Raw genomic sequence first — 14,237 nt, forward strand, 5'->3', positions numbered from 1 at the left:
GGGGGGGGGGGAGAAAGAGAGAGGAGAGCATTCGGTCCCGATATCTGGGATCTAGATGATGCGGTAGTGGAGCAACCCTCTGGCATTGAGGTTAGGTTAGGTACGAATAGCAAGGGAGGCTTCGAGGGAGCCTGTCGGCCATATTCTTACCACGTGACACGGGCGTGGCGTGACGTCATCCCCGATCAATACCGCACAGAGCTCTCTCACCGCTCTAACGTTCTATACTCTCGTCCTTCTTCTTCTTCCTCCTGCTACCCTGCCTTCCTCGTTTCTCGGTAAACCTGCCTTGCATCTATTTTTCTGCCCTACTCCATTGCCTCCATTGCTTCTCGCGCTCATACACGTATATCCTCTACCGTGTATTATACAGGTACGCGCAATGCGTTTTTTTTAATCGCTTACACGTGCACATCCACTTGAAAAAGTACCACCGGTCGTACGAGTATCTGGAATTAATTTTTACATACTACAAAACGCATAAACACGGCAGCTATTTACCTTGTACCAAAAGACATTACAGCTATGTAAATTTATAAAGGACTCATAAAATTCACGTGGATGGAATTTCTTTCCGCCCTTAAAAATGAAAAAGCTACCATAACGATTCGCCAAGCTCCCAGAATATCTTTCTAGTTAACCTTCCACTGTGCACAGTCAAAGGAAGACGTTACCGCTTGGTGGGAAACCGCTCGTCCGTGATAACCAGGGCCCTCTATAATCTTTACGTATGTGTACCTTGACCGTACGGACGGGCCGAAGTAAAGATTCCGTCTACTCTACATATAAACGGTGGATGCTGCTGCCACGGTTCATGGATTTTTCAGTCTTCCATCTCTATATACCTGCCTCCGTGTATACAATCGTGTATCTATATGGTCGCGCAGTGCTTTCACGCTACCTGGTTTATATACAATCGATCGTCCCTTGTAGACACATTAGAGAGCTCCGGGTGCTCGGGTTACAGGTTTTATCTTATAAATATAACATATAATTATTTTTAGGCGGTAATTGGCAATTTAAAATTACGCTCGCTCGCTATTATTATTATTGAAACAAAGACATATATGCCGATCCTTGCTTAGATTTTTATAAATCCTGGCTCGTAGATCCGTTTGACTTTCCCAGTGTCGTCCTCCAAGAAGCAACTCGCCAAATGAACGACGAATCGATTACAGCGCAAGCTTAACGAGCCACTTGGCTAAGACGCCGTTCAGTCTGCATATCTGATAGCTATTCCCACGGCGATAGAGGCGAGATAGCTTTTGCATATCTAATATGCTGATTTACATAACGTGCTGATATCCTAGGAGAGATAATAAAGGGCATCGGATGCAGCAGGCCGTTGTACCAAGCGGGCATTTTATCAACTGGAATGATCGAGACTGAAGGAGGAGGTCAGAGGTCAATTATTTCTTGTAACGTTAATTGAAAATGATATATCTGCATGGAGTATTGGAATTTCATAAATAAATACTTTTTTTTTCGTGTAGATTAAATAATCAAATACACAATGTATTAATTGATATACGAAGAAATAAAAATTTGTTATCAATGGTCACTGTTGTCGTACGTCACCAAAGTCTTACTTACTATTTGGCGGAGTCGTTCAGCTGATACTCGTTGCTTCTGCCAAAACATTCCTGTACCCCGTTATCAGCCCAGAGCCTCTTCATGGCTGCCAAAAGTTCTTCGCTGAATGGTTCCGTGTCCTCCATTCGCTGAATCACGTCGAATACCATTTTCGCGTCCGTCTGAAAGAAGATCGAGAATTCGTAAACACGTGTCTTCGATGTTTACACGTTTCACACGTACTGAGGCGTTCGGTAAAAGCTTTTTTTTTTGTCCAACAATTTTACTTGCTAAATCACCGTCTTCTTTCTATGCCTCTTTTTGCAAAGTTATATTAACGTTAACCAAATACGCGCACGTGTGACATAGGTTACATACGTGATACATACGTGTGTAATATCAAATCCTACGTATCAAAATGACCAGATGTCATTGCGTGGGTTACAATCGCATTGCGATATTTGTCATTTCTTTTTCTGTTGTAGGTTGGCAACAATGCTCGAGTACGGAAACGCCATATGGAATCGCATTGCATTAGTGCGAAGAATACTTTGACAGAGGTTGTCATGTAAAAAATAAATATCAATAATTTTTTTTACGTTAATTCACCGTATCAGCATCTGTCAAGTGTCCGAGACATTTGACAGACGAGAGTGAGTTAACAGTTTATCAGGAAAGCCGGTCTTGTCATTGAATAATTTTATTGATCGATTAAATTTTTTAATCATTTTCCATCGAACCTCCCAGAAAATCACTTTTCGTGTACAAATTTATGATTCGCAACTTTTTCAATGAGCACGTAGCTTCGCATGATACATTACCGACTGTACCCGTCGTATGCAGGTGAAATTTCACAGCGAGCCTGTAAGACGATACTGGGCGTCGCGACGTCGTACCTGCGTGTAATGACGAATCTCAAGTATCCTTTGAAGCTTTGCCTATTTCTGTGTGAATCAGCGTTGAGAAATCGCATCTCACAGAGGATTCGAATGGCGAGGAAAGCGTGAGTCAAGCAGAGGTTCTCAAATGACTTATTGTCATTATGAATGAAAGGAGCGAGAAATTAATGAATCACGAATTTACAATGATTATACGTATACGTGACGTAACGCGCGTCAAAGCACCGTCGAATGTTTCATTCGCGAGATAATCAAACGCGACAAAAGAAATTCAGTTACATGTACACGGCGTTTCATACATAACGTGTCTCGGACTTTGAAAATGCAGCCTTGAAAAAACTGAATCATCAAAACTTCCACAGATCAAGGTTCGCTCGATGGACATAAATCCGAATAAAAATGTGTGAAAAACGTTATCGTGCAAAAAATCAATTAAAATTTTCACAGGACTTAAAAAGCCAAAGAAAAATGTTGCTTGATAAAGATTCAAAACGACGAATAGAAATTTTGAAAAAAGAAAAGCTCTTGATTATTTTTTGACTATACTACGTGTAAAGGCGAGTCGGCTGTGATGATGATATTTGATTAGACCTTTTTTTTTTTAATTAATGCATCATAAAGGGGATCAAAAGATTTGAGAATAAGGGTGGATGAAAGCCACTGGCCGGCCAAGAGGGATCAATCAGCTCGTATACGATACAAGGGTTCGCCTGGCTTGGCTTGGCTTTCCGTGCCTGTCGTTATTGGTTGCTACATAGATTACATATTACATAGATGGCAGGAGAGTGGAGGGGAGGTTGTTATGTACAAAAACTATTTACCCTCCAATATGTGCTGAAACACTCGGAAGTCTTGCGACCCACCCCCGACACCTGTGCGACGTTAATTATTTTCTCACCTGTTGCAAGTCGTGCAGTTGGCAGCACGTTGGCACGTGACTTGGAGTCAGTGAACGGGAAAAGTATTTTCCTTTTGATCAATTAAACGGAGAAGTTAAAAGGGTTATTGCCTACCTCTCTTTCATTGGTGGAAAAGCTAATACCCAAATTCGGCATCGCTCTCAATATGGCAACCAGCGATTGTATCGTGTTGCTGTAAACGACCGGCCTGTACTGCTTGAAGTCTTCGGGCGTGAAACCGCTCTCGTGAATGATCCTGAAATACGATAATAATGTATTTGAGAAACGGTCGATTTTCAAAGAAAAAAAAAAATCAAAATTTTTTTATCGTGATAATTATAACAGGTCTGGACGTGCCTTAATGGAATATCGAGTGAACGTTGATAATGACATAATTAACGGAACGAGCGATACGGTCAGTTAATGAAATTTCAACGAGCTGCCAGTTAACGTTCTATTGAACGAAGATGAATTTGCATGACTAAAAAAATATATATATTCCTCTAGCCGTACAAAATCAGTAAGGAAAAAAAAAGTCCAGAGACTGGACTTTACCCGTTCCTAATTTCGCTCACAACGAACCCTTTGTTAATGGGGCCCATGAAAGAGGGCCCATTCACGTGAAGTCGCAGAAGGCTAGAAAAAGAAGGAAAAAAAAAAAGAGAATATACAAGAGACTACACACGTCAAACGGATGAAAAATTCTTCCACGCCTGAGAGAAGCTTCTTCTTCAATAAAATTTCATAAAAACCTCAGTCGACCGTTTAACACTGTGTCGCATTCAGTATTGAATTTTATCGCGAAGCTATGATCGAGAAAGTTGGTTCGTGTCCGTACTAAAAGTCTAGTTTCGAACCAATAGACGCTTCTGTACATTGTACGTGATACTCGATATCAAATACGACACGTGTTGGATGACATTTGCCGTGTCAGAAATGTCTGTCAGAAAAAAGTCACCTTTGCAAGGATATTGAAAAATTCTGACACGTATTGAAAATTATTCGCCAAGGCCGTCGACAGATATGGACTTTAGCATGAGATTTTTCATTTGTTTTTCTTTCCCGCAATGTTTTGCATCCGATTGGCATATACCTTGCCATTTGCAAGCACGATGCTTTAAACAGTGGGCTGCAAGCCAAAAATATTACCAAGGAAACTGACTAACGCCAAGGATCTAAGTAACCGAGAAGTCATTTACTCCGCGGACTCCGCGGACACCCGATAGACCCACGTTTCACTGATGAATTTGTTTTCTTTTTCTCTGTCGCCGTAACAAAAATAATACTAAACGAAGTAGAGCCTCTCAGGTACTCGACCCTGAGACTCTTCCCAGCTATAATTAACCGTAACGTGCTATTACGCGAACGTTTGTTTTGATGTAAGCTCGTTCTCGTAACACAAAATTAAATAACGTTGTTTACTTGTTTCCGTCAATCTACTTAAGGATGGTCCAATTTCCTTTCTATTGAAGCCAAACGACACATTGCTTGTCTCCTGCGTCGCGTCGCGTTTTCGTAAAAAAAGGTTTTCTTTTTAAACGACAAAAAGTTATAATTAAAAGTAATAATTTTTTTTTTAATTTCTCCATTCACGTTAGCTTCAATTTCCATAGCACCAAGCAGTGCGAACTTTCGTCACAGACTCGTGAGGAAGTAACTATTTTTATTCCCTCCCGCCTTTTCTGTCTCTCTCAAAAGTGACAGCTGAGCAACTACTGCGTACAACAAAAGACGCGAACCCGACCATTCAGTTTTCGACATGGCCTTTACAAATTGACCTGCACGTACAACGTCGTCTCTCCATGAAATTCTAATAGCGTCTTGCATCTGTAAGTAGCTTAAATAATGCATCTCGTACAAGTTCTTTTTTTCTGTCGCTCCTCTTTCGCCTATGGTAAATACACTAATTGCATTGAACAAACGAAAGATATTCATTGGTCTCTACGTCTCGTTAACAAATAGTGACATATATATATATATATACACATATACATCGAGAACGAACCAACCGTTGCCAAAGAACATAACGGCGGCCATATTTAAATGGCATTATCAACGTCGCACATAGCACACAATGCTTGTACGTGTAAGGAAATAATAAAATGCAAATAATTAATATCCACTCACTTCATTTGTTTGACAATGGTACTTTTGCCGGACTCTCCCGCTCCTGCGAACAGAAAAAATGGCCGACACAGATTAGTATAAGATCGTACAATAATACGAGAGTCTACGTAAATTTTTATTAAAACAAACAAAATTTCGAATAAAGACCAAGTGAGAATAGGGTTATCAGTCCTCGTCGAAATATGCTGTTTTATAACCGGATGTGACGTACCCGGCGGAACTTGCTTTCCTGCTTACCGCAAGCTCTCCCCCTCTTTTAAAAGGTCTTTCAGCTAAGTAACCGCCTATAATGGCTACTCGCAGAGAGCGATCACAGTCATCACCCTATATCGCAATACAGGGTGACTAAAATAATGTAACCAGGGATTGACAATTTTCTTTTTAACAACAATGCTTTCCCTAACGACCAATAAGTTCCGCAAAGTGTTTATCAGGTAAAATAAAAAAAAAATTAATACCCACAAGCACTACCCGTTACGAATATTTACGTTTTGCCGTAAGCATAATTAAATTGTGAAATAATAAAATCGTCATCGTAAATTGACCGACGTCATTCCCTTAAATACCCTCGCCCGTAGCGTAAAATTGACTTTACCTCTAACTTGGGAAAATATCGAGCCTCAGGTCGACATCGAATTAAGCGTAGAAAGCGCATTTCACAAGACGCTGTTTCACGGCGGTCAAGATCGTCACAGATGAGGAGTAACGAGAGCGGCCATTTTTTTTGGGGGCAATTTTTAAATATTCGAAAATATGTAGTCAAAAAATATCTGCTCAAATATCGATAATCCTATCGCCTCGGTAGATCTTTAAATGAGTGAATAAGGTAATACAAAGATGGGGATAAGATTAATGAAAAATAAAAAATTAATATCCTTCAAAAATGCATTTCCAAAAACATTACTGTGGGATAAGAAAGAACACACTGTAGGTATAAATTCCGGGATCGTTTCCAGGGCAGAAATTTAAGATAATTGCAGTTTACGAAGAGCAGATGCACATACGGAAATGAGATAAGTGACGTCACATATACATATATATGTCTGTGTATATATATAGGCACCGTAAAAAGTCATAGGGAAGACATAATATAAAACTGACAAATATTTAAAGCAGAATATTATCGCTCTTTGCCCGAGCATAGGTGAAGCTTGTTCGCGGTCCTGTAATCTGTAGATTGCACGGACCAACAAAAAGGAACCGAGATACCGTTACGAGAAAACGAAAAAGACAATTATTTTTGGCTATACATTTTTTTTCTAAAATTATGTCGAATAAGGTATAGGAAAAAGGAGTATATATATAAAATACTTATATATATATATATATATAGACATAAACTTCGTATTAACACAGCCTCTTGAAATCAATCCTCCAGACATGACGTAGCTTTCCTGAGATCTAAAAGCTTGACTATCGTATTCAATCTCGTAAGTGATCCTTAATAATGATTGATCATGATCGATCAATTTTCTCAATAAATTTCAAGGGTTTGCAAATACCCATCATTACCATACAATACGTGACAGAGTTATTGTTATTATTGTTGTTTTTGTTATCATCCTCGTCATATGACGGCATCGTGTGAGTAATAAGACAATTGGACATAGCTGACGTCATACCAGTAGATAAGGTACGCCTCTTGTCAGCCAGGTGATTATCAGATGCCAAGTGGCGAGGTGAATAATGCGTCAGCCATTCGTGACTATAGTGCAATTTGCATTTAAGAAATTCAATTTTCCTATATATGCAAATGGTCAGTCGTATTTCTCGTGTAGATTTCAAGAAGACAGTGTAGCTACACGTATGGATTAAAGCGAATTTGCTTAGTACATAGAATATATATATATATATATATATATATATGTTTTTTATTCTGCAAAGATGCTGATACTCATCCGCTTGAACGTTGCATGTACCGGTGCATCGAATCTTACGTATTTTCAAGACGGCCTCCATTAAATACGGATAGAAATACTCGGGGCAGTCGGCACGCACAGTGCGGAGAATGACGTAAGTTGCAACAACAATAAACAGGACCCAGATTTTACGAAAATTCAAAATCCCTCGTAGGATCATTAAATTTTTCTAAGCATACATCAAAGACAATGTATCAGACATGGATATCCATAGGACGTTCGCGGGACATCTGTATGAAATCCGTTGTTACCAGTTAAATATCAGTGTCTGATCGATTTTAAAGTGGAAAAAATTATTATTCCGTAACTCCAAAGAAGAAAATTGTATACAAAAGTGAAATAGCGAAGGAATCAATAAATGAATGGTGTAAAAAAATTGATTTTGTTTAATTTACAAAGTACATACATTTCGTCAGTCCTAAAGTTTCCGACGAGCATCAACGATGAAATTAACCAGTCAGGAAGATGCTTGAATTAAAGCTGCTTCGATAAGAATGACGTGTCAATAAAACTAAAAATCAATTCGAACACCCAGAAAATCGATCGGCAATGGTTCGCACGGATGAACTGGACAACGACAAATATTCAATGCTCCTGGGTTGGTGAGGATCGAAGATCAACGAGCGTTTAGCGTTGCCAGGTAATCGCGTACCTAAAAGCCACAGTGAATTAACGCAATCGTAGGTAATGCAGGTGTACGAGTCGTGGTGCACGACGACCTTGATACGAGACTGAAATTTCGCAATGCTTTGTTCCATGAGGGACAAGAGATTACGAGAAAGAAAAAAAAGAGAAATAACGTCGAGAGCAGTAGAAAAGAAGAGGCGAAGTTGGTTCCAGCGGAAATGCACACGTGGGTAAAAACATTTTAACCCAGAGGACGTCAGCCAGCTAAAAACACATGGCAACAGCATGTGTCCCCCCCGGCATCGACGTCGTAACTCGCGTGCATTCGAATTCCCATAGAATACTTGGCATAGATAAAATTTCCAGCATTTCCCGTAGCTAGCAGCGATTTCCATGTGAATTATAAAAAATGAAATTTAAAAAAATCCATACGACACCCCCCATTACCGTATCTCGCGATCGCTCGATAACGTTACGATATAACGATCGAATATCGGATATAAATAAGGAATACAAAAAATTGACGCCATCCCGGCCGAAATTCCCTACCACGCACCGTTAAAACTTTGAATAACGATTTAATCGAACGACAAAGCATAAATATAGTAAAGTCAATAAACTCAAGTTTCATAATGACAAACTATCCACGTAATTAAAGATTGACGTTTGCAGAAGCTGCTACGATTGATCTCAGTAGCCGCGTCGGGTTTACATGACCAAGAAGTGATAAAGGCGTGACGCGCAATATTGTAATACGTTATACCTGGGACGGGTGCCGGATGGTAACCGTAAAGCACGGCTTTTATTTTTAGACCTTCCAGACACGTGTTTAGCGCCAATCGGCACGCCCTGCTGGCATCACCCGTTAAACGCGCGGGGCTTCCCTCAGAACCCTTTTCGAGGGACCAATCGTAATCGCGATTCCGTTGGAACCGTACGAAGAGCTAAAGAAAAAAAAAACTATCAATTTTGTATCAAAAATTAAAAACAAACCTAATAAAAAAGAATTACAAAAAATATCAATTAGAACTTACTCGCCAGTACGTAACGAACAAAGCATTACAGTCACGGACTTTGCGGTACTGTCAATTAAACAGTTCAATTAGGGCTACCCTTTAATTAATACCTAATTAATCGCAATAAAGCCCATGAGCATATATAAATGGGAAGACCAAAATTCTACCGACGCAAATAACGCTGTGGGATGATTTTCGAAAATACCCTCCAAATCGCTACTTGCAATACAAGCGTGAACGGATAATAGGCAAATTCGTTTGGGAGGATAGCCAAACGGAAAGGAGAATCCCTGCCACTTGACTCAGGGTTATCGAGAAGCACTCGATTAAATGATCGCGATGAAAGTAGGTACCCGAAAGTGCATCGTCGATGCACGTGGATATACGATATGGATGAGATGCATCTAACCAGTCGTCAAGTACCTGAGCCACCTGAAAGTCTATTATACACCTGTCGCGCGAGTTCACGATTATCTGTAAAAATTTCTTGAAAGCCGCCGACCCCGTTAACAGGCCGATCAATAGCGATAGAAGTCCTGAAGGGGTCCGAAGGGCTCAAAGGCGGCAGAGACTTCTGGCTACAACGAGGCGGATGGAATTTCAAGATGGTACAAGAAGACGAGCAAGTGCACGAAATTAATGATCCATATGCAAACGAGTGAAATATGAATATTAGTAATAATTAAACAAAACAAAATGTAGGTGAGAAAAACATATATAAACACGGGTCAAGGGGTTAGGGGCAACACCCCTCTCTTCTTGCAAATAGCTGCGACGACAAGGGAGTTCATACGGGTGAGATATAAAAATCTAAAAAAATTGTTGTCTTACATTTTTTGCCCCCCAACTTTTTGGAATGCAGCCAAAAATACGCGACCAACGAAAAGCCAAGAGTTATTGGCGTGCAGATGTCTGGGAGGAATAAAATAATCTTTTCGGGTCGTTTTATAGTTTTTCTTTTTTCTTTCGGAATTGTTATTGTTTGTCGTTTTATATGTACTGTTTGTTGTATATGTGGATACGGTGCGACGAATCGCGTGAATTTTTATTTGCAAATGTGTGTCGGCTGAGTAAGGCGAAAGCTAAGAGATTATTGGTGGTGGATGAAGGGGAGACGAGGTGGGATATCTTTGGTAACCTGGTAAAAGGATAGGATGGTGGGCGAGAGGGAGGAGATGAGGGAGGAGCGGGTGCGTCACTGAAAATAGAATCACGGAAAAATAGCTAACCACCCGCGAACGTATACATGGCATATAGAGATAGCTGGTATAGCAGCTGAAGTGGAACCATTTGGATTATCTGTCTACTATATCGTGCACCGTCAAATCGCACGAGATAGGCCGGAGATCGGTAAAGATTATTGGTGCGTTGTGAATTCCGTGCCATTTTGATTAATGCAATTCTTGGTTTTTAATTTGGTACGGAGTAATTTTTTTTTTGTTTTTCTCAATTTTGAATTTTCGATCGGACCGATGTTACGCGACAAGCTTCTTATATTGAACGACTACGGGAGACGATAAAAGAAATAATAAAGAACAGCGAAAGAGAATCGTTGACCGAGGGTTGGGCATTTTATATTTTTATAACCTTGACAGGAAAAAATAAATGCCTCTTAGCGAAGAAAACACTGGACCGAAGGATATTTGAAAATAAAATGCTTGTTTAGCCGCGACGAGTGTGTCTTGACGTATTTTCTGTCTTTGTCGAAAAAAAAAAAAAAAAAAAAAAAAAAAAAAAAAAAATTAACTTTATTCCCATCTCGTCGGTATAAGAATAAATCGCGAGGATGCTTTATTATGAAATCGGAAATTGGCGTCGTTACAAAAGTGAGGTCTGACACAGAGGTTAACAAAGTTATTCAGTTAATTGAAATTAGTCTGCGCTCATACGAAATTACAAGAATTGAAATGTTGGGAGGAACATCACGCACACGCGTAACTATGAGGTCATGCGTCCCCGCTATTTCCGGTCGTTTGTTTCACGATTGCAACGCCTTGCAATTTCATGGAAGCCGCGTCACTTTCGTTCTTCATTTGGATCTTTGAGCAGGAAGACGCAGGAGTCTCGTTCCGATTGTCAGTTTACGAAGTAAAATGACGACGAGACGATGGCGAAGGGATTTGATTCTAGGAATGTGAAAAAAAAAAGATTATTTGATAAAAAATTAATTTTCACTCACCAAGAAGCAGGAGCTTGATGTCCTTGGCAGCCTGGATACCATCCTCCTTTAAATTCTTCTCAATCTGCTTGCTGCGGGCCAGAGCGGCCCGCTCCTCCGCAGACATGGCACAGCCCATCTTGCTACACGTTGCTTTCACAAACGCCACCCCCGCCTTTTTGTTTTTCCTCCCGTGCGCGGGTTGGCAAAACACACTCCCGCACAAACACCCACCACCTCCACCTCACCACCACCACCGGCACGCAATCACACACCCTCCCGACTACCTCCGCACGCACCACCTCCTGACACCTCCGAGCGCCGCCACCCTTGCGCCGATTTCCTCACGAGTCTCAATCTGGAAAAAAAATATTTAATTCATTAAATTGTTTGATAATTAAATATCAAGAATATTATGGATTTTTAAGGTAACGCTTTATTTATTTTTTTTTTATTTAAATAACTATAGGCATAAGGGATTCAATTTTTATTCTTCTTTCAATTCTCAATCCACATGCGCTCCATTTGGCCGAATGCCAAGTTTTCCGTATCGCTGCGATCAGCTCCAATCGTAATGACCTTCTTCGCGTGCACTTTCGATTCTTATTCGTATTTTTCCCTCCAACAGCCGAACTCGTGTTAACGTTGAAACAAGAAGCAAGTAAGCATACAAGATGCAAGAGAAACTTGACCTCTGTATCTTGCATTGTCTTCTCTGTGTTATCGTTATGCAAGAGACTGACATGCTGTTTGAATCAGTGAACAGAGAGTATTGCATGTATATATATCTTTTTTACTTTTTATTATAGTTGTACGTAATTTTATTATCTACCAGTCTTAAATAATCTGGACTTTAAAAACTGTTGAGAGACACAAAATGGTTACGACCGATCAAACTTATGCAAAGGTTTGACCCCTGAACTCTTCTGTGGATTCAACTGTAATGTGTATGAAGCCACATCTAACAAACGCGTACTGTATATTATTTTTATATATTGCGTATAAATAATGTAGCAGGATGATTCACGCGCGAGGCGGACTTAAGTTTTTAGTTTTCCATTGCTGACATTTTCTCACCTAGCCGCAAGAGCCAAATATATTGGAATTAGAAGGACCGAAGGAAAATCGGAAAAGTTAGCCCTCATGACGTCACACGGCCAGAAGTAAAAAAACAACGTCCAAACATATCGCATCGTCCCGAATTTATAATATCCGAAAATATAGTGCGTGACGGTAATCGAAAATTCAAAAACACTTTCGAAAAAAAAACCTCTACCGAATCAATAGTTCAGTCGAGTCGATCGAACAATTATAATTGAGTCGGATTGTTAGAAGCTAATAAAAATGTTCATACAGAATAAGATCATTACTTTTATAATCTATTAAAACGATTAACAATATCAGAACAAATTGGCATGAATACTGAGTTTAAAAATTGAAAGAATCAATAATTTATATGAAACTAAAAAGGAAATCCAAGAATGGACTGTCCGGTGAGTTCGTGCGTCAATAAAAAAGTAATTTATCACCCAGAAACATTTGCCTAACAATCACCTATTATATCAATAATCAAGCAATAAATAAGGATTTTAAAAAAATCGAAATAATAAACATTTACTAAAACCCATCCAGCGAGAATAAAATTCTCTAAAAGTAACGCGCCACTAGCGCCTCTTTCTCTTTACGTTAAAACAGCCTGAAATTGCCGAATTTACTGGAGAAATTGTCAGGGACTTTTTGAAATAAAAATAATATTTAAAAGATACTAAGTATTATGATTTACTTACTATTGGAAAACCACCCTGTAAAGCCGTCTGCTAGGTGCCAGGGTAGTTTGCTGTATCTCCAGACGCAGACATACACACGTACAATTGACAATGTCGCAACACGAAAGGTTCCCTCTTTCCCAAATCCAACGAGTCCAAAATAGGGATCCCGTACGTAACTCTTGTATATGAAATACACACGTATCACTCGTTAAGTCACTATTTTTTTCCAATAAATATTTGATCGATATCCGTAGGTAAGCTCGAAACCGGCACAGCCCCGAGTTAACGCGGTGCCGTGTTGAGGGAATCTGCAGGGGGTCTTCAAAAAAAAAAGGAAGACAGAGAAAGGGAGAGAGAGAGTCACACACCGCACCCGAGCAAAGGATATCCTTTCCACTTTTCTCGTGTATTCACGTTGAATAATCGAAGCGTCGTATCACTCGCGATAAATACTTGAGCGTGGTACCGAACGCTCTGATAATAAAACGTTTTATATATTTCTATCCGTACACGATGTGTTCGCCTTTACCTGCCTGCGTTTGCTTAAAATTCGACAAACGAGGAGTCGGCACTTTTGACAGCGGCAAGCTGGACGCGTACTGGCGGAGCCCGACGATTAGGGCGCCCTCTCGCCCCGCCCGACGCCGACGCCGTCGCCCTCCAACGTCACAACCACCGTCGCCGTCCTCGTCGTCCACGCGCCGCTGCTGTTCGCCGTCGATCGATCTTTTCTTGGTTTACCCGGCGTCCCGGCTTCTTCTCCCAGACGCCACACATGTTTCATGGACATTAACGTCAGCGCCATCTCTCGACATATTTTCGTACCTTTTGTTGCCGTTAATATTACTTTTTTTAAAAGCTTTTATCTACCGTCGAACATTGATATTCGATATATATTCAATTTTCCTATTCTTTTCTCTATTATTTTACACTACGTGACACATGAGTTTTATTACCTCCTCATCGACTACCGATCATCGTTTCGTTATTTTGAATTTGCTCCTTCTTTCTTCCAATTCTCCAACGTTATTCTCTATTTAATTATTACCGCAGTACTTTTTATACAAATTTAAATGTACCATCAATTTCTTGTTGCTATTGATTTATTAATATTCGATTTTACATGCACGTGACATCCAATCTTTTTATTTCTTTCGAATATGGCGGCTGTCGCACCATATGGATATGCAAGTACGGAAAAATTAAAGAATTTACTGGAAATGCTACAACCAACGATATACATATTACTGA

The 14,237-nt window shown here is 39.9% G+C and overlaps 1 protein-coding gene and 1 long non-coding RNA gene across 2 annotated transcripts in view; one reads left to right on the forward strand and one right to left on the reverse strand.

Annotated features, from left to right (window-relative positions):
• LOC107275134 (guanine nucleotide-binding protein G(o) subunit alpha) overlaps positions 1-13,715 on the reverse strand; it is a 23,621-nt gene extending 9,906 nt beyond the window's left edge. The window contains exons 1-5 of the mRNA XM_015754958.2: positions 13,005-13,715; positions 11,239-11,575; positions 5,498-5,540; positions 3,485-3,626; positions 1,594-1,754 (exon numbers count right to left, since the gene is read on the reverse strand). Coding sequence (XP_015610444.1) covers positions 1,594-1,754; positions 3,485-3,626; positions 5,498-5,540; positions 11,239-11,356 — 464 coding nt within the window. The 5' untranslated portion in view covers positions 11,357-11,575; positions 13,005-13,715. The remainder of the gene's footprint in view (positions 1-1,593; positions 1,755-3,484; positions 3,627-5,497; positions 5,541-11,238; positions 11,576-13,004) is intronic.
• LOC112493657 lies at positions 5,134-7,785 on the forward strand. The gene is made up of 3 exons (XR_003058199.1): positions 5,134-5,199; positions 7,382-7,510; positions 7,571-7,785. It is a non-coding gene; the product is annotated as an uncharacterized LOC112493657 (long non-coding RNA).
• Positions 13,716-14,237: the final 522 nt, after the last annotated feature.

This window comes from Cephus cinctus, unplaced genomic scaffold, assembly GCF_000341935.2.
Source record: "Cephus cinctus unplaced genomic scaffold, Ccin1 Ccin1_scaffold0123, whole genome shotgun sequence".
Classification (NCBI taxonomy): domain Eukaryota; kingdom Metazoa; phylum Arthropoda; class Insecta; order Hymenoptera; family Cephidae; genus Cephus; species Cephus cinctus.